The sequence below is a fragment of the Eumetopias jubatus genome, unplaced genomic scaffold (genome assembly GCF_037043125.1).
Source record: "Eumetopias jubatus isolate StellerSeaLion01/CBP00866 unplaced genomic scaffold, mEumJub1_p1.0 scaffold_9, whole genome shotgun sequence".
In the NCBI taxonomy this organism is placed as follows: domain Eukaryota; kingdom Metazoa; phylum Chordata; class Mammalia; order Carnivora; family Otariidae; genus Eumetopias; species Eumetopias jubatus.
Window position 1 is genome coordinate 129,858,894 of NW_028274815.1, and position 26,807 is coordinate 129,885,700.

Consider the following 26,807-nt stretch of genomic DNA (forward strand, 5'->3'; position numbering starts at 1 on the left):
TCCACCGTCTCCACCAGATGTTGCCCTTGCCGACGTTGTGAAGGGCATTCCATACCCCCCCAGCCCGCCTCCCCTTACTTGTGAGGAATATGTAAAGCAATTTGATTATGCTTTTTTCCATGTCATTTCCCACATGGGCATACTTGTTCTGTTAGTGATTTGTAACTCCCTTATCTTAACCTCGCCCAGGACCAGTGTACAAAAAGACTCAGCACTTTTTCAGACTCTGGCAGGGAAGATGATTGTACATCTGGCAGCCTTTTAAATGCTGACCAGTTTTCCCTCCTTTCCCTGTCTCTCTTTCAGCTACCACAGAAGATTCTTAGGTGCTTGGTTTACTTTTTAGCATCTTTTTTTTTAAATTCAGTATACGGTCATTTTAAAACTTAAACCCAAACAGACTTGGTGTTGGTTAGCTAAATTTTGAGCTCGCTCTTTATTATCTCAACATTGTAGTTTATCTTAAAGTTTAACAGTATTGAGTATATGATTTCTTGCAAGTCGATCATATAAAGGTAGGAGTAAAATAAAAATATTTTCCTAAGGCTTTTAAAGTAAATGATATTGTTCCACTAATTTCCATATATAAAGGACACAGTATTGCTTTCAGTTTGGAAGGCATTTAACCTCTGACTTGGATAATTTTCTATTTTTTAGAGTGTATACAGAAATACTATATTTTATTGTACAGAAACTTAATGTTCACCTTTAAAATGAGATTTATAACTAACAAAATTTGGTCTACACCTTACTTTGAGGATTTGGTTTTTAAAATTTTAGGCTAGCTCTCCCTCCCCCCACTTCTATATATATCTCCCTGTTCAGCTGGCAACTGCCCCAAGAGTTCCAGGAAATGTACACCCCTGTATGCTCGCTTATTGCATTTTAAATTACGGCCTTTACTGTACTTCAGCACTTCCCTTCAATCTAGCTTGCTATGTCCATTTCTGCAAGCGAGGACCTCCATAAAGTACTAGGTAACAGCTCGAACAAACATATTAGGCCACCCTTTGTAGAATGGGGGCTGGGGGAAGTGTAGATGTCAAAGGTGTGAAGGGACTTTGTAGTTCACCTCGGTCCTGGCGAATGCAGAGTACCACTGGAGTTTTTTCTTTCTTTAGACTTGTAGAACAGACGCTGTCAGAACCATTAAAAAATAACCCCTTCTGCTTTGAATCCATATATTAATAGCTATTTTGGTACTATCTTGTCATGAGACTCTGTCCCAATTGCAAAGCAGAATCATAATGATATTATTATTCCAGTAACTTCCATTCTGTAACAGATAATTGAGAAAATAGGATCGGATCAGACATTTTGCTTAAACACACTCCCTCCCTTTCAGGAGCATTTCTATCCCACGAAATAAAGCATTTGGTATAGAGGTAAAGACTCTTGAGTTTTGGGGGAGCCTTTGGGACCATTTGTGAATTCGTCAACAGAATCTGGTTGTGTCCTCCTCTGGGCCTGGGCCTGGGCCTATGCTAGGAGGGATGGAGAGGCAAGGACCCAGGCACTTCTGTCAGACTCGCAGCTGTGACAGGTGCCATGCTAGCTACCTCGTCATGTGTGGAACAGTTTAAATGACTAATGCAATTTACCACGGAGCCAATAAGGGACATTGACCCCATTGTGGGACTGAAGAGAAAAGGCTGTTAAAACCAAAATTGCTATGCTTAACTTAATGATGTGCTTGCTATAAACATGAAAATATTTCTGCAAGGCTGGACTGGCTTTTATGCCTGTGCGTGTTCTAAAAAAAAAAAAAAAAAAAAGACATCTCAAAAAATGGTCAGCTTTTCACCCAAGTTTTACTTGGCCTAATTGGATTTGGGAGGTATTTGAATAATGGATAATGAGCTTTCCTGAATGTGTACAGAAATGAATTCACCCTGGGCCCTAATTCATTCTTTTGTCAGAGCTTTGTAAGTATGTAAGCCCTTTGTATTCAGTATTCACTGGGAGATAATCTGTCACCTCGTTAAATGAGTAGGGGCAGGATAGGGGCACCTGGGTGGTTCAGTCGGTTAGGCATCCAACTCTTGATTTCTTCTGGGGTCAAGATCTCAGGGTCATGAGATCAAACCCCACGTCAAGCCCAGTGTAACGTAGAGAAACACTTAAATGGGTATATTTAAATATTTGTAGGTTAAAGTTGGTTAGGAAAGCTTATTGCATGTAAGATCAGTGCATTTTACTCTGTGAGTTTACCTTAATTTTAAAATCAATTTTTAAAAAGTATTATGTGAATACCTCTTACTTTCTAAATATCTTTAGTAAATGACATCTCCAAGTTTTACTTTCTTTACCTTTCTGTCTTTTGGGGGGGGTGTGTGACAAAAAGTACATATTAATATAATCCTTTGGCTGAATAAAATCAGTTGCCTACAGTTACTGATACTTTGGCCCTTCTTTCCTCAGAGCGAATATTTGTTGGTTCAGTGGTTTAACCATATCGAAGATCTCTTCCTTCTCTTCAATCACACCAGCTGGACTGACCGGATTGTTTCCCCTCCCAAGGCAGAATTCGTATTTGTTGCTAAGTGCTTCCAGTCAAATAGAACAACAGATTTAAGACTTAGATTTTTATTCCTTCAAGTGATTTTTCTGTGTTGTATAGCATTTCCCTGAAAGCTTACTCTCTTCCACAGATGACGTGATGAGTGTGTTATGCTGGATTATTTTGCTTATCTCAGATAGGTTTATCATCTATAAACATGCTTTTAAGTTATTAGCCCACCTCTAGTGTGAGTCAAAAAGGCCTCCCTGCCATTTTGCAGTTTTTTAAAGTAAGTAGAATTAGCAGAATGTGGCAATTTTTAAAACTTCCTGTCGAATCTGCACGTGGTTTGAGCAGTGAAGGAGGACCACGATGGGCTGAAGGTACAAGCCGGTGCTGTGCTGTCCATACCTCAGCCCATTGCCACAGCCTCTTGGCTCACGGCCATTTTCAATTCTTTGAGCTGCTCATTCTCACTTGCATAGATCTCCATATTTCTAAGGAGAATGTTTCTTTTCTAATTCATTAACTTAGACCTTTACGCAGGTGGAGGATTTCATTTCCTTGAACAGCCATCCTTGTTGCTTTTCCTCCCCTTAGCTTCCCCTTCCCTTCTCCCAATCTGTTAATACCTTTCGGTTAAAACAACATCCATCATTTACATTGTTTGCGTATGCACATCGTCAGATGGTGTCGTACCCTAGTTTCCTTTCTAAAGTTTTCCCATAGTTAATAGTTGCCTTGTATACTTTCATCTGCAAAGGCTTCTTTCTGCCTGTTGCTAATTCTTCCCATACCTCTTGGAACCTCTTGGGCAGTTTTCCACAAGGTCAGTCAGCACTGGCCGGGAGGAATGCAGTGCACCCTGCCTGTATGATTTCACCTTTCCTAGTGGCCACAGGAAAAAGGGAAAAAGAAGCAGATGAGATCAATAGTAGTTTATTTAGCCCAGTATGTTCAAAATGTTATTTCAACAAATACTACTGAAAATATTTCGTTTCTTAGTACTGTTGTCACAACCTGATATGCATTTCTACACTTACACAGCACCTCTTTTCAGACTGGCCACCTGTGCCCTCAGGAGCCACATGTGGGTCGTGGCTGGAGTATCAGAGCAATTTCAGGTAATTTCTTTGTTTCAGTTTTCATTCTGGAGACCTCCATTGTCCTTCTGTCTGGGTTGCTTGGTCTATAGGCCTGACAAACATAGCTATCATCCTGAAACTTCCTATGTTTTTCTTGACCGGATTCCCTGTTTCTTGGATTTCAGGTCTTTTCCTTATCTCCCTCTGGTGGTTTCGTTCAGTCATGGTCGGTATGGTGCACAAAGGCATGTCACTGATACATCCATCTGTTGAGGCCTACTGCTCCAGTCTGGCCCTCTTGCTTCCAGGTCTGGTACATACTTGTCATCCTGGGAGCTCTTCCCTCCACAGTTTCAGGGGAAGTTGCCTTTGTCTTTGCTCTTGTGTCAGGTTTTTTGTTGTTGTTGTTGTTGTTGTTGTTTTTACCTTACTATATCTTACATTTTTCTCTTTCTTGGTTTATTTCTTCCCTCGGGTGGAAGATATGCTCCAGTGGATTGCTGAGGATGGGAGCGTGGGTGTGGTCAAGTGTTTGAGGCTTTGCCTCTCTGCAATGTTAATTTAGTTAACTTACTGCCCCTTCTCACTTGGTCATAATTGGGCTGGGTATAGAATTCTAGGCTAGAGATCCTCTTGCTTCAGATTCTAAAAACATTGCTCCATTGCTGTCTAGCTTTCAGCGTTCTCGAAAAGTCTGAAGCCATTCTGATGACTTTATCCTTTGAACATGAACTATTTTTTCTTTCTAAGAACTTACAGAATATTTTCTTTTCTTTTTTTTTTATAGAAAGATTTATTTATTCATTTTAGAAAGAGTGCATGTGCGTGTGTGATGGGGAGGGGGCAGAGAGAGAATCTCCAGCACACTCCCTGCGGAGCACGGAGTCCAACGCAGGGCTTGATCTCACTACCCTGAGATCATGCCCTGAGTCAAAACCAAGAGTCTGATGCTCAACCGACTGAGCCATCCAGGTGCCCCCAGAATATTTTCTTTGAAAGATTCTGGAATCACATATTAATGTGCCTTAACGTAGGTCTGTTTTTATCATTTGAACATTTGAGGGTCTGGAAGATTTCCTTGAACTATTTTTGTTTTTTTAATGTTTTCTTTCCTTGTATTTTGTTTTGCCTGATTTTCTATTGTGGGTTTTGGGGGATAGGGGGTACTTTACTTTCTGGGAGGATTGCTTCTACCTTTACCTAACATTTTGTTCTTAATTCATAGATACAATATAATTTTTTTTTTATCTCACTGAGTATATTAACAATATATTTTTTAAAGCTTTCTCTTCTGTGTAGTTTATTTCTTCCAAGGGACTTTTTTCCTGTTTCATTTTTCTTGTAAATCTCTTTTATACTAGAGGCATTCTTCTCACATCTTAGAATCAGTGGTTTTCTGTGCGTGATGAAGCTCACAAGGCAGATTGAGAGCTCTGAGAGGGTGGAAGGGTCTCATCAGCACTGATCTGGCCATGAGCCCTTTAGCTGGGCTATTGGTTGTGAGCCCTGGTGGTAGTATCTTCTGGTCTTTGCTCTTGTCTGCTCAGATCACATAGAAAGCACTGTCTCCTGATTTCTGTTCTGCAGAAAATGATTCTCCAGAGTTCTGTGGTACAGGGTGACAGTCACCCAGCAGCACCCAGCAGCATGGAAGGGGGGCGGTGGGGAGATCCGCTGCTTCTCAGACAGCTCCAGCCCCGTCCCCTGCAGTGAGTCCCACCCTTCCATCCAGAAGCAGCATTTCCCGAGTTTCTGCAGGATTCTGTGGTGGAAATGGACTGGTGCTTTGCTTTCTCCACTGCCGGCTTGTAATTGAGCTTTCTCAGACCTGCCAACTACTAATAAGATGGCCAGCTTCCAAAATCCTGTTGCTGCTACCTTCTCCTGTTCTGCCCTCTCTTGTGAGTTTGTCTTTTTTTTTTTTAATTGTAATAAAATACACATAATAAAATTTACCACTGTAACCATTTTAGGTGTATACCTTAGTGGCACTCAGTATGCTCACATTGTCATATGGGTTTATCTTTTAATAAGAATAAAATACAAATTAAAAAGAAAAGATTTTTAAATGGGATTATCGTGGTGTTTTAGAAGAGCAAAAGTAGATGCCTGTGATCAGTCTAGCAGGAGGCATGATTTGGGTCTTCTGTTAACCCAGGCACTTCCTCTTTCTGACAGTTTGGTGTAATGGGATTTGTCGACCGTCTCCTCGGAAAGCAGGAGTTGAACAGTTGTTGGCATAAAAGTGCATTTTATCTGCTCTCAATAACTGTGACTTTATACAAGGTTACAGAGGGAGCTCCCGGGCTTGTGGCGTTCCAGGCTCTCCACGGCTCTGGCCGGCCCACGTGTGTGCTGCAGCCGGCTGTCACTGCCCCCGCCAGCCCACTCACTGCCGCTTGCAGAAGACGTGTGCGCTCGCCGGTGCGGTGCTGGGTGTCCCTGAGCCACGGACCCCGCCACCCCTTTCGGTCTCGCTGCCCTCTTCCCCGTATTTCTAGCTCCCGGCCCCACGCCACCCTCCCATTGCAGGTGTAGCTGTCCTCTATCTGTTTTCCCTTCCGGACCTTGTATGTGCCTCTGAATGATCACCTTGCGCTCCCCACACTGCCTAGTTCTCCTGGACGTGTGTTTCTGTCCCGGGTCCTCTCAGTGCCTGGCACATAGCCCACGCTTGGTTAAACGTCTGCATGGCTTCCTGATGCCAGGGATTTCGAAAGAGAACTCTATCCTTTTTTTTTTTTTTTTTTTTTTATAGGATATCCGACACGAAGCCAGTGACTTCCCATGTAGAGTGGCCAAGCTTCCTAAGAACAAAAACCGAAACAGGTACAGAGATGTCAGTCCCTGTAAGTATTCACATCGCCATTACCAGTCTCACTGCTCCCACTGGGTGCGCGCGCGGCGGCGCCCCCTCAGCGGCAGGGCCTCTCCGGCGGGACCCCGGTGCCCCGGGCTTTCGTAATCAAGCCATGGCAGTACCGCTTTATGACTTGGCTGTTTGCTGTAATCCAGGCATCAGAGACTTAGAGTAATGGTTTGTTTTTTCCACGATTGTAGAAGGAATAAGATTTCAGTTTCTGGAAAATTCAGCTAAGTTCAAAGCACTTTTTCGAGCTTTGACTATTTTTATGATGAATCATTTTCCTCCCAGCCGAAGCAGAGTATAGTAGGCATACTATAACCTTTTCTGGATGATTCAGCAACAGTAGTATTAGCCCCCGAGCATTGTACTGAACTGTGATGGTGCCCGGCACAGGCACTAAGGAAGGGAGGTGGCGCTCCCGCCTGCTAAAGACTGCTCTGCCTGTGAGTCCCAACCCCATGCACCCTACCCTCCCACCGCCATCCTCATTCTTCTAGCTCTTTCTTGCCATTATCTCTCAGCTTGCCTGCTGGCCTCTGACAGCCGCCTCTGCCTTCTGAGTGACTGGCTCTGAATCTGCTGAGAGTCGAGAACTAAAGGTGTTGGAATTGGTGTAAAGCAAGAAAAACTGGAGCTGAGTAGAGAGCATGGACTTTGCCATCTCCTCTAGGCCACAGAGAACTTTCTGACTCACCTCCAGGGATTTTAGACCCTGCCCTCGGAGAGGGTTGTGGCTGCCCGTCTCCCGTGGCAGTCTCTTCCGTCTGCCAGGGACGCAGTAGTCCTCCATCCCACGGGCGCCTCCCACAGGCCTGCTAGGTCACACGGCCCCCCGCGCTCTCGGCGGAAGAGCCGGCAGTGCCTCCTGCCCTAAGCTGTGCAGCACCAGGTTTCTGGGAGGGGCACGGAATGGACCTAGGTTGGTGCCGGGCAGTCTGCCTCTGAGTGCTGCCATGGTTCCCCACCCGGCTGTGTACCAGCCTGCTGCTTACAGCTGATGGATCTGTTCTCTCATCTTCAGTAAAGCAGGGGCCACGCAGATCTCAGGATGGCGTGAAGGTGCAATAAAATGACACAGGCCACTTAGCCCAGTGGTTGGGATGGTTGTTAATTGAAGGCTCACACCAGGCACATTTGAAGTGTAGAGCTAGGTCATCAAGCGGCACATGATTGTGCCCCGACACCCGACACTCTTGATTCAGCACGTCTAGGCTGTGGCACCTAGCAGGTTTTATTAAAAAAAAAAACAAAAAACAAAAAACGAAGTTCCCCTCCGGTGATTCTGTTGTGGAGTCCCAACCAGCAACTCTGAACATCAAAGAAAACACTGTTGGCATCGTTCATGTGGAGCCAAGAGAGCCCCTTGCCGTCCTTACTCTGCACTAGACCGTGATGTCCTCTTAATATTTCTTTTCTACATTTCTCATCTGTGCTCATCTAAGTGGTTTTATGAGCCAGTTTTACAGAGGGCGGGAAGATCATTAAAATATTCTTCGCAGGAAACAACTCCCAGACCTTTTCACCCCATTCTCACTCCTGTTTCTCTTGTTTTCCCCCAACTCCACTGTCCAGCAGGACAGATAATTTGCTCTTAAGGTCATGGAGGACATGGGGAGAATGATTCAGGGTAGAAAGTGATCTTTTGTTGGTCTTCCATTTGGCCAATGAAAAAGCCCAGTGCTCAGAGGAGGAGTTGTTTGGCCAAGGTCACCCAGTTACTGTTTGAACCCATTCATATAACCCACCGAAGGGTTATGTGGGCTCGTCATCTGTTTTGAGATCTATCTCCATGACTTAAATATTACCCAAGTATTTCAATTTGTATTAATCCTCTGTGATGAGAAACATTATTCCAAATGGTGACTAATTTTTAAAAACATTTCCTTGAAATCTTTTAGAACAAAAAGCCCTAAACCGTGTGTCCCCATTAACTTCTCCTTTCCCGTTGGGCTAGGGGAGAGAAGATAGTGTTCACGAGTGGTCACCCAAGTTCATCCTCCCTTGTGTTGTACCGGAAATAAAAATACCTACCTCCTCTTGTTAGCTACACTAGCGGGATAAGGAAAGTAGCCCTCAGGGAACCACTGCTTTTGTGACCGAGTCATGGTAAAAGGGAAAAAAAGTGGCTATGCACTTTCAGTAACCTGGGGCAGACCTCCCAAATGAGAGTTTATTTTTAAAAACTATTCTGAAAGTTACATTTAATGTACTTCCGGTGTTTTGGATTCAGTTTATTTTTTCCGGTTAATTATCTTTTAAATGTCTTTGATCATGACAGTTCCTGAATTTGAAATACGAGAATTCAATTCTAATTGAATTCTGTTCATAGATTAGAATCATTTAAGTGTATTATACTCGAAACTTAAAAAAAAAAAGAAAAAACTTTATATAAAGGAATTCAAGGTAACCCTTCCCACACCACTATATATTTACGTCATTTCATCTTCAAACCATATGAGATATGATCATAAATCCCACCTACTGTGGCTCATTGTACCAACTAGAGCTCTAGGGACTGGGTGAAACTTTTGGTGGATTTTTTTCCCCTTTAAAGATTGAATCCACTGTATTTTTTTACCTTATGAAAGTATGTATTAGGCATCCAAGAACAGATCCCTTGGCACCCCCTCCTCACAGCCTCCTGAGTTGTGGGGCAGTGATAAGTGTAGGAAGATAAGACCTCAGAATAGATTGTCCAATTAGAACAGAACCCATGTTTTAGTGTAGTTTGTCTCTGTTGCTGTTTAGCATTAAATTTCAAACACTACCAGAAACCTTTCTGAAAATACTAAGTCCTCCTCATATTGATGACTAATCTCAGTTAAAACAACATGGCCTCAGCCAGTGTGAATGCCCTTAATGCCACCGACTCACCTTTTTTGCTTTCCCCATGGGGTGCACTGCCTGTGTGGACACTTTGGTCATCCAGGACTAACATCTGAGTTCTGGCTTGCCTTTCAGTTGACCATAGTCGGATTAAACTGCATCAAGAAGAGAATGACTACATCAATGCTAGTTTGATAAAGATGGAAGAAGCCCAGAGGAGTTACATTCTTACCCAGGTAATTGGATTGTCCAAGATTTTCTTTGATGGGTTTTTGCCTTACTTGATGTCAACTTAAGAATTTCAGAGTACTGTCATCTATACTTCAAATAAAATCTGTCACATCCTTTAGAAGGCCAGGTTGTACACAATCCAAAAAAAGCAACGAGGAAGGAAAAAAAATCTTCCTTCAGAAACTCTGTTTGGTTGTAACACATATCTTTTCTGGGAAGTACACCGCTGCTGGGCTTATAGAAAACAGCATGAAATGCCAGAATTGCCTGTGGGCCCACTGCCAGAGGCAGCAGGGCCGTGGCAAGAGAAGGGCCCGCACCTGTGTTGATTCCGTAAGTGTTCACTTCAGAGCATCAAGGCTGCTCACGGGAATCGAAGAGGGTTAGCAGTAGACCAGTAATCTTCATCCAGGTGTCCGCTCAGAATTCCTTGGCATGGTCTTCATTCTTAGGCCCAGAAAAAAAGCATCCTTAGATTGTGTGGACAAGCATGCAAAATCATTTACAATTCCCATTGGCTTTTGGCATCTTTGTGGGATAAAAAATCACAAAAATGATTTAATACTTGACATTCTTGTGAAACACTTACTCGCGTATGACCCCAAGACCATGGGTATCAGGGAAAGAGGATAGAGAAGTTTCTTTTTAATTCGTTTTCTCAAGTCTTAGTCTGTTACCTGTAAGTTGCTCTAAACACGTGAAGTTTCTCTCTCTTTTTAGTCGTAGTTTTTGCTTTCTCATTCCATATCCATTCATCAGTGTTCTGTATGGCTTTGGTGTATAGGGTGATTTTGAACATCGTACTTCTCTTTAATACTGGGAGGTTAAAATGACAGTGAAGCCAGAGGGCATATGAACGAAGGCTGCCTTGGGGCAGGGAGCTGGATCAGAGCATAGTTGCCATGGCCCTTTTTTGCTGCCCGGTCTTGTCATGTCCCAGTTCCTCTGTCCATGAGGAGCATCAGCCCACGTGCCTCCCAGTGTATGGAATATCAGCCACACCGTGCTCAGTCCCGGGGCCATTGAGGAAGTGCTTGGTATATGTGTAGGGGGCAGGCCTTTTACCAGACCTCAGGCTGTGGTCTTCCCAGCACCTCCGGGGTGGTTGGGGTAGGGTGACAAGGAAGGAGATCCTTGTAGTGGCAGGCTGGCGGGAAGAGGTTGAGGGAAAAGCAGCTTCTTGGTAACTTCTCTTTTTAGAAGAAGTCAAGTTTCTTACTTCCTGATTTTAGCCATTCAGCTTTGGTGTGGGGTTAAGAAGTCCAAAGTAAAGACGGGTAGGGGTATAAAGTCAAGTGGAGCGCTAGGATATCACCATGGAAACTGTATACCACCATCCTCCCCACCCCCATGCCCCAGCAGTTACTTGGCACAGCAGAAGGTCTCTCTGTTTTGCCAGGTTGTACCGTCTAGCTGCCTGCACGGTCACCCTTTGCCCTGGGATTTGTAAAAGGGATCGAAGTAACCTGACCCCAGAGTTGTACCTCTAGACAGTAGGAGTGACATATTTTCCAAGCCACAAAACCAAGAAAACCCTGCCCATTTTTTAAATTTTCAGTGTTCATTATGCAAATAATACAAATCTGTAGTCTTTTTTTTTTTTTTTTTTTTAAGGCAGTGGTATGGAAGTGTAGAGAATGATGTCAAAGGTGCCCTCTGTCACTTCCACAGTGAATCGTTGGCTGAGTTCTCCGTTCGGATCTTGTATGATTTTTCATCCCTGAAACCCATCCTAAACAAGGGTGATGGGGAGTGGGGACGGTGACAGGCTGGTAACTGGTAAGAGCCACAGCTGTGAGACTTGGTCCTCGTGCCCAAGCTGCAGGATGAAAGACCCAGGTGGCCAGCCAGGAGGCCCCGGGACCCCTGTCTTCTAGGAGCCATTTTTCTGTTAATTGGCTGGAGAGGGTTATGCATCTGAGCGCTGTTGTCTGAGGCTCTGTGTGGAGCGTGGATGTGCCCGGTTTAGGCAGCAGGAGGGAGCGGAGTTCAGGGAAGTGTGTGGGCGCTGAGGGCTCACATGGTCAGGGAAAGTGTGGTGGGACCTGAAGGGAACGGCTGCAAAGAATCGGGAGAGTTTGGGTGAGACAAGGTGAGACTAGAAACCATTGTAGACCTGGTGTTGGCTGGAGGAGGTGACACGCTCTGTCATGGAGGGGCGAGGTGATGTCCCTTCCAGGCAGCACTGACAACTTGACACATACCAGAGGCATTCGTTTTCTTGTGTCCAGAAAACATCTGTGCCCATTGCTGGGTTGGCAGGCAGCCCACCGTGTCCTGGTGCCCACACTGGACCCCTTGGGCCACCCTACTGATCATTTGTGTCTACATCTCTTATGTTCCTCGATCCCAGGATGAAGGCAGTCCATGGTCAGGTCCATCATTATTAATAGGAATAACAGCTAACGCTTTACTGGCCGTTTACTATGTTTCAGGTGCTGCGGTAAGTAAGGCCTTTACATTTGTGAACGTAGTTAACTTTCACAACCATGTGAATAAGGACTGTGATGAGTCGAGAGCAATGGGTGGAGAAACTGAGGCATGGAGATGTGAAGTGACTTGTCCAAGGTCACATGGATGATAAGTGATTGGAGCTGAGACTCTAGCCGCCGGAAGTGTCGCTGCCGATTGCTTCCCCATACTGCCTCTTGCCTGCACCCACTAGCTTTGTTCCACATTCCACCCACACTCCAGAGGGACCTCGGTGGAGCCCCTCTGCCAGTCATCTCACACCAGAGAGCAGAATCAGCCTTTTCTCTCCTCTGTGGGTCAGCCCCGAACCAGCCCTGCGAGGCAGAAATAACCTTTCACCGCGTGGCGGAAAAGAGAACTGAGGTTACTGACCACTAGGCGGGGAGGAGGGCGGTCCCTGTCCCAGCCCCAGCCCCAGCCCCAGCCACCACTCTGCCACAGGGCACTGTCGTCTGCCAACCGCCAGTGGTGTGCTCGCATTGGAGCGTGTCGGTGTGTAAAATGGTATACACTTTGTGGATTGTGTATTTGCAGGGCCCTTTGCCTAACACGTGTGGTCACTTTTGGGAGATGGTGTGGGAGCAGAAAAGCAGGGGCGTTGTCATGCTCAACAGAGTGATGGAGAAAGGATCGGTAAGTCATGGATTTATCTCCTGTTTACCTCACCATCCATGTGTATCCCAGTCCGTGAAGTTGACATTTTTGTCTGAGTTTATTTCTTTACATTGCTTTTATATTTCTTTTACGTGATATCTTCTTTATTAGAAAAATTTAAAGAAGCATTATATAAATAACAAGTTTATAGTCAGAAAAGCAAATGAATTAAAAAGAGGGGGAAAGTCCAGTTGCCCTGGACCTCCGCCCGCCCCCCCCCCCCCCCGAGTCGGTCCCTCTCCGGAGTGCCCGTGTGTGTTCTGCTGTTCCATTAGGGAGCTGTGGCAGCGGCCGCATTCGGGATTCGCCTCTGTCAAATACGCAGACGCCTGGCTCCCGGCCGCCTCTTTAACATGGATGCTGTCTGCCTGTGTGTTTCCAGCAGGATTTGTGTTAGCGTTTCTCCCAAGTTCTCTGCAGCTCTCTAAACAGCCCCCAGGATAGCTTGTGAGCTGGAGGTGCGTGATGATGCAGGCAGTGCCCTCCGCGCATCTGTCCCTGCGGTTGCCGCCGTGGCCTCTCCACTTGCTCTCTTCCGGGTACCCTGCCCCCGGTTTCCAGAACGGTCTTTTGAAACCCAAGTGTCACCACACCTCTTCCGAGCCGAAAACCCTTGTGTGACCCCCACAGCCTCCGGGGATGTGCATAATGTGGCTACAGGACCAAGTTAACTTGGACCCCGACTTCCCACCTCCATCTCCAGACTCCAGCCAGAACACACTTCTGCTGTTAGTTTCTTGCCAGGTTCTCTGGCCTAACAGAATCTGAGTCCCTGCCCAGCCCCAGCTCTCTGGCAGGTATCTCCAGGTGCTTCCCTCGCATCAGCCACCGCCCGTGCTCCCTCCACCCCCTCACTCTGCAGATTGCCTGTTGGAGGCCTGTCTCCCAGGGAAGGCGACGTGGTGTGCAGGGCACAGTGTGGCAGAAACGGAGCGAATAGACGCCACACCCCTGCTACCCTGGCTCCTTCCCTCCTCTCCCGCCACGGCCAGCACACTCGGGGCTCTCCAGCCTCAGAGCGGGGGAGGCCCTGGGATGGGCTGAGGAATGTGGACATCAGGAGGAGCGGACAGCCCAGGCACAGAGAACTGCGTGTGCCCGGGCCTTGCCAGGTGCTGGCACGACGCTCGGGCTCAGCCAAGCCACTGCTGTTGCAGCTGGCCTGGCCGCCTCGGACTGGGCTGGCCAGGACAGCACGCAGGCTCCAGAGAAGCCGCCCCTCCAGAGAAAGCACAGTCATGGCCCTGGAGGGAACAAATGCAAGTGCAGAGAAGTAACACATCAAAGGAAACGCCCGTAGTGAAACAGGAAGCACTCACCGCAAAGCCCCCCCCCTCCGCGCGCCCCCAGCAGCAGTCTTAGTCACGGCAGATGGTCCTCTTACAACAGCACAAGTTTAAAATCATGGGTTTTGCCTCAGCCCCCTTTTCTTAAAGCTTTTCTTTGCTTGATAATAACAGATGAAGAGCTTACCTGAGTGTTCAAAGAATGAAATAATGCTTCTGAGAAAATTTTTTCAGTGAAAGTGGGTTTTGATGATTTCTGCTTCAGTGGCTTGATTAGTAAAATGTGAAGTTACAAATGCGATTCCACCCGTCACCACTCTTGTCAGCAATTTTGAATAAAGAAACAAGCTTTAGGTTCCCACAGCACACACACTCTGCAAGGGAAAGTGAGACAGACATGGTGGCCTGTGCACATGTTCGGCACTGGTGAGCGATTGGGGTCTCGGAGCCTCGGCGCTGCCCACAGGGGGCCGCTAACACACCCACCCCCACGTGTGGCCATCAAAAATGTCTCCAGACGTTGTCCAGGGTCCCCTGGGACATAAAATTGCCCCCGTTGAGAAGCACTGTTGTAGATGGTGTGGAGGGTTTGGGAATTTTAAATTGAGTCATTTATTCAGAAATCATCGGGTATGGTAGCATTTCCTTTTTACTTGAGTGTTACTGAATTTGCGTGAAACCCCTTTGCCGTTGGCCCAGTCTAGCGAGGGTGCTGTCCTGACCCTATAGCTGCATGCTGGCCCCCAGGCCTGCTCTTGGTTGTGTCCCATCCAAGGCTGACTGTAAATGGACAGCTTTTCCCCTTGGCCATTTAAAAAAAAAAAAAAAAAGGGAAACCTGGCTAGTTGGTTTTCATGTAGTTTACTGTGATCATGTGACAGTAGTCTCTGTTTTCCTGTGTAACTACTCTTCCTGCTCAGGGTCATTCAGGCATGCGCACTGGCGTGGAAAGCAGCGAGTGGTTTGAGATTCTTAAAGTTTCTTGGGATCAGCAATTTCAATTCGGCATCACCATTGTCATCCCCATTAGAGCTGACTGGGGAAAATTCTAAGAAGTCGTGGTGTCTTATTTGCCCAGCTGATCTAATTACAAACTATGCATACAGCCCATGGTAAGAACCAGCTTGCAGAGCGTTTCCATGCAGTGCATATTTGTTTTCTGGTTTCCTTCCTTCTCTGAATAGTATAGGATGTGCCCCTCTTATTTTTGGCAGACCTGCCTGTTACTCTTTTGGGACCATGTGCTTCCTGGAAAACAGTGGTGCAGAAAATGATTATGTGTGTTAGACGGGGCTCATCCAAGTAGCCCAAGTTCTTGCGGGTTCGAGTTAAAGATTGAGTTGAGACATGTCCATGAAGAGTGTGTTGGTGTGTAAGGGCGGGGATTGTTGTTTAGGCAGCAGAAATAAACAAGGCGATGTTTAACCAGAAACATCGCCTGTATCTCTCTCCCAAACCCCTGACTAAAGGTGCTGTTTGACTTCAGTACTTTTGTGCATGGTGAGGCTCTGGATTTGTGTCGTGGGAACGTCAGGGTTCACCCATTTGCTTAGTCAGCTGTCTGGTTCATCGTTCCTTGGGAAAGCCAAATCCTGCATCACAGGGTCACCCCAGGTGACATTCATGGATTTTTCTGAAGATTGCCTCGCTGTTTTGGAAGGCCCCAAGGCCTCTCTCTCACATCGAGCTTCGAGGTGGGAAGGGCGGCTGTGGCAGACACCCAGCACGTCGGCGCCACCATTTGCTGCTGACCCAGGATGTGGCACAATTTGAATTCTGGTGAAGAACTGCTTTCTAATAAAATAAATCTCCTTCTCAGGGTGGGATGGATCAGTTTAATAGAATAGCAACAAGTAGTGCTCTTAAGCTTATTGTTTTGTTGTATTTTGTGTGTTAAAACAGAAATGTCTACAGGAAATGACAGCAAGCAGAGCACGGCATGTTACTGTGGATGCCTGAGAGCTCTTAAAAAATAAATACTGCTGGATTGACACTTAGTGTGCGCCAGAGTTGCGCACTAGTGGAGTTCCAGAGTCTTGGTCTTTACCCAGATCACGGAGACTTACTGGGCTTTATATTCGGTTTTGAAAGTGTTTGCTGTGTGGAGGTGAGATGTCAAAGACTCTTCTTCCCTGCCCGTGAGACCCGAAAGCACTGGCCTCTTCTTTGGTAGCACCCAGCCGTCCTGCGTTTCTGCTTCTCCGCTCAGGGCGTTGGGGGCACGCTCCAGCACACGTGCCGTGGAACCCACCAGGGCAGTCTGTCTGCCTCTGGGGTCTTCAGGAATTGCACGGGTCTGATTACTGGAGGAAAAGTGCATCCTTGAAGCCTCTACTCAAGTCTCCCTTCCAGCTGCCCCACCCCCTCTGGCTCAGGAGGGGACCTCGCCATGTCATTGATGCTTTCGGGTTCCGAGGGGCAGAATTGCTTTGATGCTGACAGGTTGGTCCTGTTCCAGGGGTTCATCTTTGGCAACTCCTCATTGGTGTGAGGAGGGAATGTGGGTGAAACTGGCCCGGTCTTTCAAACAGGCCCGGTCCAGGCCCTGTTGGCCTTCTGTTTCAGGACCATGATGTCTGATGCTATGTCGGCATCCCAGTCTGGTGTTTCTTGGTTTGTTTCTTCTTTTTCTCTTGTTTTTTGGGTAGCGTGCAGCTTCATTAGGGCAGGACTGGTGGGCCTTCCTGATTCTGTCTTCACTCTGCTCAGGAGCCTCCTGGTTCTTCACTGCCCAGGTGACACCAGGTTCTGGGCCTGCCACCAGAGTCGCCGTGGTCTGGTCTTCCCTTGGCCCTGCTCCCTGCTGCTCCTCTGAGACTGGCTTCTGGGCAGTCACTGGGAAATCCTCGTCATCCCTCCGAGCATGCCTCTGTCAGAGGCCACATCTTTTTTTTTTTTCTTAAGGTTTTATTTATTTGAGAGAGAGAGAGAGAGCACGCGGTGAGGGAGAGCAGAGGGAGAGGGAGAAGCAGACTCCCCACCTGATGCGTGGAGCTCGATCTCAGGACCCTGGGATCATGACAGAGGCCACTCCTTCCATAGGGTTTTCTCTGATCGCTTGCCTGTAACCTCAGCCAGCCTGGAACTTTTGCCTCTTCTGGATTCCCACAGCACATCCATAGTGTTGACTGCTGTTACGCCCCCTTGTCACTGATCTGCACCAACCGTCTCTTCTAACAGAAAGAGGCTGGGCCTGGAGGGGCTCCCTTCACCTACTGTGGCATTTCAGGCAGCTTGTCCTGTGCCTCAGAGAGGGTGCTGGTGGGCCAGTGCGTGTTCAGTTGCAGTGGGCTTGAATTTATACCATTTCCCAAAGAGCTAGTTCGATAATTTCATGTGATGGAAATCATAATGTCTTTGGGGTTCCCTCTGTCTAGGCACATTGTCTGACCCTCTGGTTTGTAGACCTTACAGCTTAGCCCCCATCTACCTGCTGTTTTGGTCCAAAATGTTCATCACCAAACAGAAAGATCTGGTATAGAAACTTGACTCAAAGTATGCCACTAAGTTTGAGTCAAATTTTCTTTCTTAAACTCTAAGTGAAACCAAATCTTTGGGAGTTTGCTTGCTTTGAAGAAAAAGTTAATGAGCTGTACTTAAATGAAGACCATCAAATAGTTCCTGAAATCATTAAAGTAGAAAATCAAAAGGATTTTTTGGAACTGAGCCAAACCAGAATGAAAGGGTGGGATGGGGCAGCAGGTGACCCCAAGCCTTGGAGGAGCCCCTCTCCACGCCTTCTCTAAACATTCAGTTACAGCCCTTCAGCGTTTTCACAGTGTCCCACAGTCTCTTCTAGACTGGGTTCTGTTCCCCTGGGGTAAGAGGTCCGCATTGTGCCAGCAGCACTGATCCGGTTCTTGGTAATCTTTGAAATGGCTACACAAAGTAGTCTGTGAGAGACTAAAGCTTTGGTACAGTCTTTCTTCACCTCGTAGATGGTCCAGAAGGGCCAGACCCCTGAAGCAGCTCCTTGTTTGGGGAGCAGCTGTGTTTGGAGGTCTGAGCCCTCTCTGCCCAACTAGCCCTCTGTCTTAACCCCCTCCCCCCATCTCCCCAAGAGGCAAGTAGGTTATTGCTGATGGTGACTTCCCAGGTCAGAAAACCCCTGGTTTTCCTTTGGATTGTCCTGAAGCTCATAGAAGGTACTCCATACCTCTCTTCATGGGAAAAACAGTCCGTTGCTTATAATAATTCATCATTTTCTCTCCTAGTTAAAATGTGCGCAGTACTGGCCACAAAAAGAAGAAAAAGAAATGATCTTTGAAGACACAAATTTGAAATTAACCTTGATCTCTGAAGATATTAAGTCGTATTACACAGTACGGCAGCTAGAATTGGAAAACCTTACAGTGAGTATGACATGTACTTCATCCTTCCCACGACCGCTGCTTGAGAGGTCTTTCTACTTGGGTGATATTACCTAGTGCCAGTTTTTCCGAGTTTTGTACACTCTGAGCAAGGTGTGGTCTTAGCCCTGTTGAAAGCAGAGCTTACCCGCTTATATACCAGGGGAGCTGGGGGCGGGGCGGGGGTGTCCAGGGGTGTCCTCAGTTCCCTCCTCCACAGAACTCTCTCCCTGAACTGTAACACTAGTTCATCACGGTTTCCAGGGAAAAGGGACTTTCTCACCTAAAACTTCTCTCTGTTCCTGTCTTTGCAACTACAGAGGGACTGCAGTGGTGGCCGCAGATTACATAGCAGCCGCTGCCTCTTTCCTTGTCCACAGTCTCTTTAGCTTGAAGTGAGGGAAGAAGGGCCCTTCTGGGAATGACTCCCAAGGTCATAGTCTGTATACGTTTTCTAAGTGAGGTCTTGGGCTTATTTGTCATGGGAAGAACTAACACCAGCTGCTAGCTCTCATTGGAAGATGGTCTTGGAACAGGTCAAGCAAGGCACAGTGCTCTAAGAAGCAGTACCACAGAAGACCCTGCCCTTGGGGATTCGAAATAATTCACCAGGTGCCATCACCCGAAGGACCCTATGCCAGAGCTGGCAGCAGGAGGGAGCTCCCGGCAGCTCCTGGGGACGACGTTGTCCATGGCGGTCGCCACTCCCTTCTGGCCCACTCCCTGGGCTGGATTCCTGGCCCCACCATGTCAGACTGTCAGACTTTGGGGAGGGGCACCACATCTCACCGCGTCTCAGTTTCCTCCGCTTTCAGATGGGGCTTTTGTAAGGATTCAGAAGGGAATATAGCGAAATGTTAGAGCAACAACAGGCTCAGAGCACGTGCCGGGAAGGGTTAGCAGGTTCTGTGGGGTTGAAGTGACCGGATTATCCAGGGCAGTCCCCACCCAGACTGGAGGGAAGGCGGGAGCAGTGCAGACTTGGGTGGGGGCTTGCTGGGGGGCTGCCCCTGAGTTCTGCTCACGTGTTAGTTTTCAGCTGACTGCTTTCCAGTCCACATGACTCCTGTTGTTGAATTCCTCACTGAAGTAAGATCTAGAACTTAGTGCCGGTTACCACGAAGCAGAGGAAAGTAAGTCGCGTGGCTTTGCGTGGCTTTGCGTGGCTTTTTGTGGAATGTAGTGGTGCAGCTGAGCCCGCGCCGACTCTTCTCCATGCGAGCGTTCTGCAGCCCGAGCCTGCGGCAGCCCCACACCCAGCCTCCGAGGCTGTGATTTATGGAGGGCTTGATGGAGGATTTTCAGGAATAATGTTGGCAGCGTGGTGGAATGTGCCTGGAGGATTATGTCATAGACGTTCTTTTTCATGCTTTTTAAAATTTTCAGGCCTGACATTCAGAGGGACTTCTGGTAAACTTTGAGAAAATTTCTCCCGTTTGTTGAGGGGAAATGGAATTCAGATGGAGCAGAAGGGGTTCGTGCTGTTTGCATGGCGGATCACCTGCCGCAGCGTGGAGGTTTTGATGTTGCGAAGGTCTGTTTGCTCTAACAGACTTTGTTCTTTAAAAATTCTTTTCTCAGAGGTGTATCTCTTCAAGCAGAGATTTAGAACAAATTCCTTGAGAAAGAGGTGGGCAGCTGTGAGGGAGGGTGTCAACAGGAGATGATCTACACCTTTTTAATGATTAAAGAAGGAACTTGCTTTTGGTATATTTTCTTCTTACTTCATTTTAAAAATCTATTTTTAAGTGTTTTTCTTTCCCTGAAAAAGAGAAAGGGCATTTCTCATTTTAAGCCATACAAGGAGACCATTTTCTAGGGAGGAAAAAATGGCATTGCCCCGGGTGGTTCTATAAATGATCCTAATGTCATCTGCAGATTCTTCCAGTTCTGCAGAAGGGTACCCGTGTGTCAGAGCTGGTGCAGGGTTCCGTACGTGTATTCTTTGCTGGTGTTAAGTCGTTGGTGTTTATCGTAGGCTCTTCGGCAAGTTTTCATCACCCTGGGCCCAGGGAGGTTGTTAGAACTAAAGCTGTAAGCTCTGGGAGGGCAAGGGCAGTGTCTTTACCTTATGCTGCCAGGCACGTTGGCTGGCACATGGTAGGCACGTTGTGGACATTTTGCTAAGCGATGGGAGGCATTGTTGGTAAGCAGGCCTCTGGACTCTTCATAGGTTCAGAGGAAGGAGCAGAACTGGAAATGGCACCAGAGGCCATTCTTCATTCTGTTCCACTGGGAGCAGACGGGGCCAGGGGGAGAAACAGTTGGGGACAAGGGCCAGAGCCCTCATCTCAGAAGTTTCTGCAGCAGGCTCTGAACATGGGCTCTGGAGTCAAGCAAACTTAGATTTTGACTCCTGTTTCCTCACTTCATGGAGGGTTGGCCTCCGAGCCTCAGTTTCCTAGCCGAGAAAATGGGAATATGGGAATACAGGCCTTGCGGGGTCGATGTGCGAATTCAGGATGCTGCTGAGTCCAGCGCTGGGACGCCGCAGGGCCGGCGGGGCTGGCGTTGACTCCCTTCTCTTCAGCTGCATATCGAGCCGCACCTGACAGCTACCAGTCTTTGGAGACTGAGGTGGTTTTTTCTCTAAAATGACAATCCTCTGAGACTTCCAGATAGTCTTGTAAGGCCCTGAGTTACCCAGAGCTGGTGCCACACACGTGCAGTTACGCGTTTTACTCGTTCATGGGAAACCTTACGGTGCTTTAGGACAGGATTGTCGTGGGCGCCCACACGGCATCATTGTGACTTGTGGGATGGGGAGAAATCACTTGTAACCATGAAGACAGCAGAGGGGATGGGGCACCGGAGGAGAGATGCAGGCGAGAACGTTTCCACGCTAAAGGAAGGGGGAAGTCGAGGCGGGAGCAGCCTCCGGGTCCAGTGTCGGGCACCCCAGTGCTTGGTGTTTCTTGGCTGGGTGAGTAGACGGAAAGAACTCTGAGAAGGGAAGCTGTTCTTCGAGTTAGATGGGGGGGTACACTTGGTGCTTTGCTTGGAAGCAGTGATTTCTGTACAGATGATTCTCTTAGAATCATCATGAGTTGTTGGGGTTTTTTTTTTTTTTTCTTTCTTTCTTTCTTTCTTTCAGTCTCAAGAAACTCGAGAGATCTTACATTTCCACTATACCACGTGGCCTGACTTTGGAGTCCCCGAATCGCCAGCTTCATTCCTGAACTTTCTTTTTAAAGTTCGTGAGTCGGGGTCACTGAGCACAGAGCACGGCCCTGTCGTGGTGCACTGCAGTGCCGGCATCGGCAGGTCGGGGACCTTCTGTCTGGCTGACACCTGCCTCTTGCTGGTAAGGAGGCCCCTGGAGGCCCCGGGAGGAGAAGGAAGCCCATTTTAGCGCCCCCCTCCCATGGCCTGCCCCCAGTTTCTCTGTCATCGTCTCTGCAGTAAACTAGCCAAGATCTTCAATTTTTAACAATTTTCCTCCTGTGAAAGTAGCTCTAAGCTAAGTAGCTTTGTTCAGAGGGATGTTCTTAAGTGGAATGTGGCGTCAGGAAGACCCAAAGAATTCCTTTCTCGTACTCTTTCCCCTGTGCTCTAGTGGTCCCGATTTTGCTGCATTTTCACATATTTGCTAGAATTCTGTCTCCCCACTGTGATTTTTCCCAAGTAGAAACTGGAGGACTCTTCCAGAACATTGAAAATCACATTGTACTTGGGAGTGGGGCTGGCTGAATGGTGTCTCCTCTCTGGCTTTCAGATGGACAAGAGGAAAGACCCTTCTTCTGTCGACATCAAGAAAGTTCTATTAGAAATGAGGAAGTTTCGGATGGGACTGATCCAGACAGCAGACCAGCTCCGTTTCTCTTACCTAGCTGTGATCGAAGGTGCCAAATTCATCATGGGAGACGCTTCAGTGCAGGTAAGCCTTGCTTCTGCCTGCATCCAGGTGTGTTGATTTTGAATTTTTGTCTATGAAGAAGGAGGCTGTCAGTTGTAAAAGTTCAAATACTCTGTCATGTGTCAGAAGAAACAGCTATCCTTCGTGTACTAAATAGCTAGAAAGTTGTGATCCAATTTCTGCCTTGGATGTGCTGACGTAGAGAACATTGATAGGGAGAATAGACTTTGTTCTCAAAAGATTTCATCCTCCAAGTATACGTGTCTGTAGCCTCAGGAAGCAGAGAGAGCCCCTCACCTCTACTCACTTTAAAGGGGAGCAGATTTCCTGACAGATCAGCCCACTGTGAGTCCTAATGGGACTTTCTCTTGCCCCTTTCCCTAGGAGCAATGGAAGGAGCTCTCCCATGAGGACCTGGAGCCCCCACCCGAACACGTCCCCCCTCCTCCCCGGCCCCCCAAACGAATCCTGGAGCCACATAATGGGAAGTGCAAGGAATTCTTCCCCAACCACCAGTGGGTGAAGGACGAAACTGGGGAGGATAAAGAAGCCTTCTCCATCAAGGAGGAAACCGGAGCCCCCTTAAATGTCCCTTGCGGCTTGGAAAGGTAAGGCCAGGGGGGCCTGGCCTTTTGGTGGTGAGGGGGACTGACCTTCTGATCCAGAAACACGTTACTGTTGAAACCCTGAGGACACGGCCTCCTCTTGGCAAGCATTGCCTCTGTGTCTTTGGGGAATGGGACCCCTGGACCATCACCATCATCCTCCTACAGCCAGGGGCATCTGAGGCGGCCACAGGTTGCCCCCCCCCCCACCCACCCCCAAGGGACCTCCTTCAGTGGGGTTCTAGCACCACCTTGTGGTGCCCGTTGGAATCAGGGATTCATGTAACCGAGTCCCGCCGAGAGATGACCATGCCCTGCCCCTGGCTTCCAGCCAGTCCTGAAACATGCTGTCCAGGTTAGACCATGCACTTTCAGCCCCCAGAATGGTCCTTCTGGGAATTTAACCTTTTCGTGCAGTCTTGATTAACTTAATGCCATTTAGCAAAGATTATTGAGCACATATTGATGCATGTGCAATACTGAGTTCACTAGAACATGGCCCCTGGTCTGCGTTCTAGACCATCTTGTTGGGACAGGGACAGTGGAATATGGGTGAGAGCCTGTGGGCAGGAAGGGGCTGGAAGTGCACACTGCGGTGGTCAGCCTGCGAGAAGAGAGACTCTGCCTTCCCGGGGTGCTCAAGGAAGGCTGCCTGCATGAGGTGTGGAAGCATGAAGAATGAATGGGAGGGAGCCTGAGCCCAAGCCTGTGGAGACAGTGTCCTTGGTTCCTGCCTCCTGGATGAGCGCGTGCTTTGACCCGGCATTTGTACACATCTAGAAATTTGGTTTGCAACACTTTGCAAACGGGTGTCCAAAGAGATCTGTAGGTAGAGGTATTCATTGAGGCATCATTTGGAATGGTGAAAAATTAGAGATGAGCCGGTTACATATCTAGGGATTGGGTAAATCATGCTTTCTCCCTACCCTGGGATATTTTGGAGCTGTTAAAGGATAGGATCGGGAATGCGTGAATGTGGCTGGACAGTGGAATTGTAATACTCAAGAAAGCAGGTTATACATGGTGTGTGCCTGAGTGGTCCTCTGGCTACACTGATCATCAGAACCTTACGTGGGCACCTTGCCGAATGCTGAGTGCCAGGCCCCAGTCCCGACCCATGCACTTAAGTCACCAGGGCCATTCATGCAACTGGGTCCCTATCACAGCAACATTACATCTGGTTCTAGGGCTTGAGAGAGACTTGTCCAGTGGGGCCTCCCAGAGCACGTGCCAGGTGGTGTGCTCGGCAGCAGCTCAGTGACAGTCCCCCAGGGAGACACGCCTAGCTTCCCGGGGCCTCTGGTCATGTTCGCAGGGCGAGCCAGCGTGCTCCATCTGAGGGCCTGCCAAGAGTTGAGGGTGAGAGAGGTGAGAGCTGGTATGTGACTGGTGTCCAGTCCGTCATGTGTTCTGTTCTATATTCGCTAAGACCGCGGTGGAGAGAGGGGTGCTTTTCAGTGTGTGTGCGAAGGTGGTGAGGAGGGTGGTGTGGATTGGGGAAGCTAAAAGCCAGAGAGTTCCAGGAAACAGTGGAGTTGTGCCTCTGGACACCAGTGGGGGCCCACATGCACACGGGTCTCAGCCCTGTAGCCTGGGCCTCACGGCAGGCTGCCGAAAAGCAGGTGCTTTGTGCCACTTCCTCCTGTCTCCCGGGGTGGGGGCAGGGGGGGGATGCCTCAGGGTGGTCCTGCCCACCACACGAGGTGCTGCTGGGGTAGGAAGGCTGTGGAGATGCATAGGAGAAGCAGGACATCCTGTGGTCAGGGCCTCTGAGGGAGGCAAGGGCAGCGGCGGTGGGGGGGGCTGGAGAGGAAGGGCCTCAGCCTCTCCTGAGACAGGCCTGGAATGAGAACACAGTGCACATGGTCTCCGCGGGGGCGCTCCGGCCCGCCACCAGGAGGGCAGCCAGTCTGCTGTACGCAGGAGGCCTGAGAAGCTGTCCTGCTGGCGGGATCGGACTGATGCTGGGGCCTCGAGCCTGGGACAGGGCGGGCTGAGGGACAGAGGGCGTGCGTGATGTCCTCCCGTCAGCAGCAGCAAAGGCTCTTGTGTAGGGGGCCCGGGGAGGGAGTGGTAGCTTGTGGGCCACACCATTGCCTTCCCCGATCTGAAGGGGAACGTTCTCCAAGCAAACCCCAGGACAAAGTAGCACCTACCTTTGCCCCAGCGCCTGTATTTCTCAGCAGAGTCTTACCCACCCTCCATCACCAGCGAGGCCACGAGAGTCTCCAGAACCATACCCTGGCTGTGGGGGCCTCCTGGGCCTCGCTGGGGTGGGGCGGGAGGGAAGGTCCGACAGGTGGGCTTCAGGGCAATGTCCGTACGGCCGAGGTCTGTTTACAGGTGGCTCGTTTTCTCCTGGGAGTCCAGCCACAGTCGTAGCGGCCTCGCCGCCGTCTTCCCCAGAAGGCGTAACCCGTCTCTGTCCTTCCAACCCCGCAGCACGAGTCCAGACACTGAAGTCAGAAGGCGGGCCGTGGGGGCAGGTCCTGCCCAGGGGGAGCCCTCGCCACCCAAGGAGGAGCAGGACCAGGCGCTGACTCCCTGGAAGCCCTTCCTGGTCAACATGTGCATGGCCACGGTCCTCACGGCCGGCGCGTACCTCTGCTACAGGGTATGTTTTCACTGACGGATGTGCTGGCAGGACCACGTGTACAGAAAGCACTGGCCGACAGCCCGGCGTTAGCATTCAGTGCTGTGGAAGGATCTGAGCCAGTCTCAGAAGAAACAGAGCAAAAGTTTTTAAAGTCTGGAACTGTGAAGGGCTAACGAGAGAGAATTGAGGATTGATGCACTGGGGTTTTAAGGAGCCCTGTGGTCCCAAGACTATACGAGAGTCTAATCTCAGGGCCTTAACCTATTCAGGAGTAAGTAGAGAAAATGCCAAATATGTGTCTCTCTCTCTCTCTCTCTCTCTCTTTTTTTTTTGGTTATTGTTATTTGTTTTTGAAAAAAAATAATAGAATTACAACACATTGTTGTTTTTAACCTTTATAAAAAGCAGCTTTTATTATTTCTGGAAAAAAGACTAGGCACTTATGAAACTTTCTTGTACCCTTAGGTGGTGTCACCAGATACACAGTTTATATTTGATTTCCCAGGGAAAGATTCCCATGCTTTTACGAATGTAAACTCCTTTGGAGAAGAGGGTTTAAGGGTTTAGGGCGCGGTCTTGCTCAGTCGCTTCCTCTGCTGTGCGCGTACTGAGCTCGGACAGTGCCTGCGAGCTTTCCCGTTTTTAGAAGAGAAACAACAGAAGGCCAGCTCTAGAAAACAAAGCCCAGCTTCTGCTTTTGCTCAGGGTGTCCCCACCGGTTTCCCGTTGCTCATTTCTCCATCGGTCCCTTCTCCTTCCAGCTTTCTGGGTCAGGCCCCGCCCTCATCCCCCCACCTCCTCAAATGGGGTTCCTCAAGGCCCCTGCCTCAGGGCCCAAGGTCACGGCAGGGTGGCCACCAGCTTCTCACCCCTGCCATTGAGGTCCAGAAGGAAAAATTTCCACTTTCTTTGGAATATAAATGCTGTTTCAGTAGAAGTCCACACGTGAGAAGTGTGTTGCTGTTAAAGTGAGGGGAAGAGGGAGGGTTAGCCTCAAAACTCTGGTCATGGAAATCACCTCACAGGACTTCTTAAAAATTTTTAAATATTTTATCTCTTTCCAAGCGACCATCTTTGAGTACATCGGATGGTTTAACAACATGTAAACAAGGTTTTCCTTCGGGGTGATTTTTGGGGAGGGGGGCTCTTGTAAAAGAGAAAGGAAACCCCCTTTGCTGGAGGCCGGAGGGGCTGGGGGCCGGAGGGGGGCGGGGGTGGGGCTAGTGCGTGAGTCTGCGGCTCTGCGGTGGGGGGGCTGGGTTCATCTGAAAATGTTCGGTTTCATTCCAGTTCCTGTTCAGCAGCAGCACATAGTCTGACCCACCCCACTGCCCGCCTCTGCTGGCAGAGCCCGTGCCCGCCTAGCAGGCATGTCGTGGGAGGGGAGGGCCGAGGACAGCGTAGCCAGCCGTGACCTGGACGGACGTTTGTTCTGCACTAAAACCACCTGCCCCGGGCTGTTGGTTCTTACTCCTTTTGAC

General features: G+C 48.6%; 1 protein-coding gene across 4 annotated transcripts in view; it reads left to right on the top strand.

The window, feature by feature from the left end:
- Window positions 1–26,807, top strand: part of PTPN1 (protein tyrosine phosphatase non-receptor type 1) — a 63,044-nt gene that overhangs the window by 34,335 nt on the left and 1,902 nt on the right. The window contains exons 2-9 of one of the 4 annotated variants that reach the window (XM_028125206.2): window positions 6,344–6,434; window positions 9,413–9,513; window positions 12,515–12,613; window positions 18,135–18,272; window positions 21,364–21,573; window positions 21,985–22,146; window positions 22,510–22,733; window positions 25,173–25,344. In XM_028125206.2, the coding sequence (XP_027981007.1) occupies window positions 6,344–6,434; window positions 9,413–9,513; window positions 12,515–12,613; window positions 18,135–18,272; window positions 21,364–21,573; window positions 21,985–22,146; window positions 22,510–22,733; window positions 25,173–25,344 (1,197 nt within the window). Of the gene's footprint in view, window positions 1–6,343; window positions 6,435–9,412; window positions 9,514–12,514; window positions 12,614–18,134; window positions 18,273–21,363; window positions 21,574–21,984; window positions 22,147–22,509; window positions 22,734–25,172; window positions 25,759–26,807 lie in introns of those variants that run through there. The other 3 variants (XM_088026796.1, XM_028125208.2, XM_088026797.1) reach the window with 3 other exon arrangements.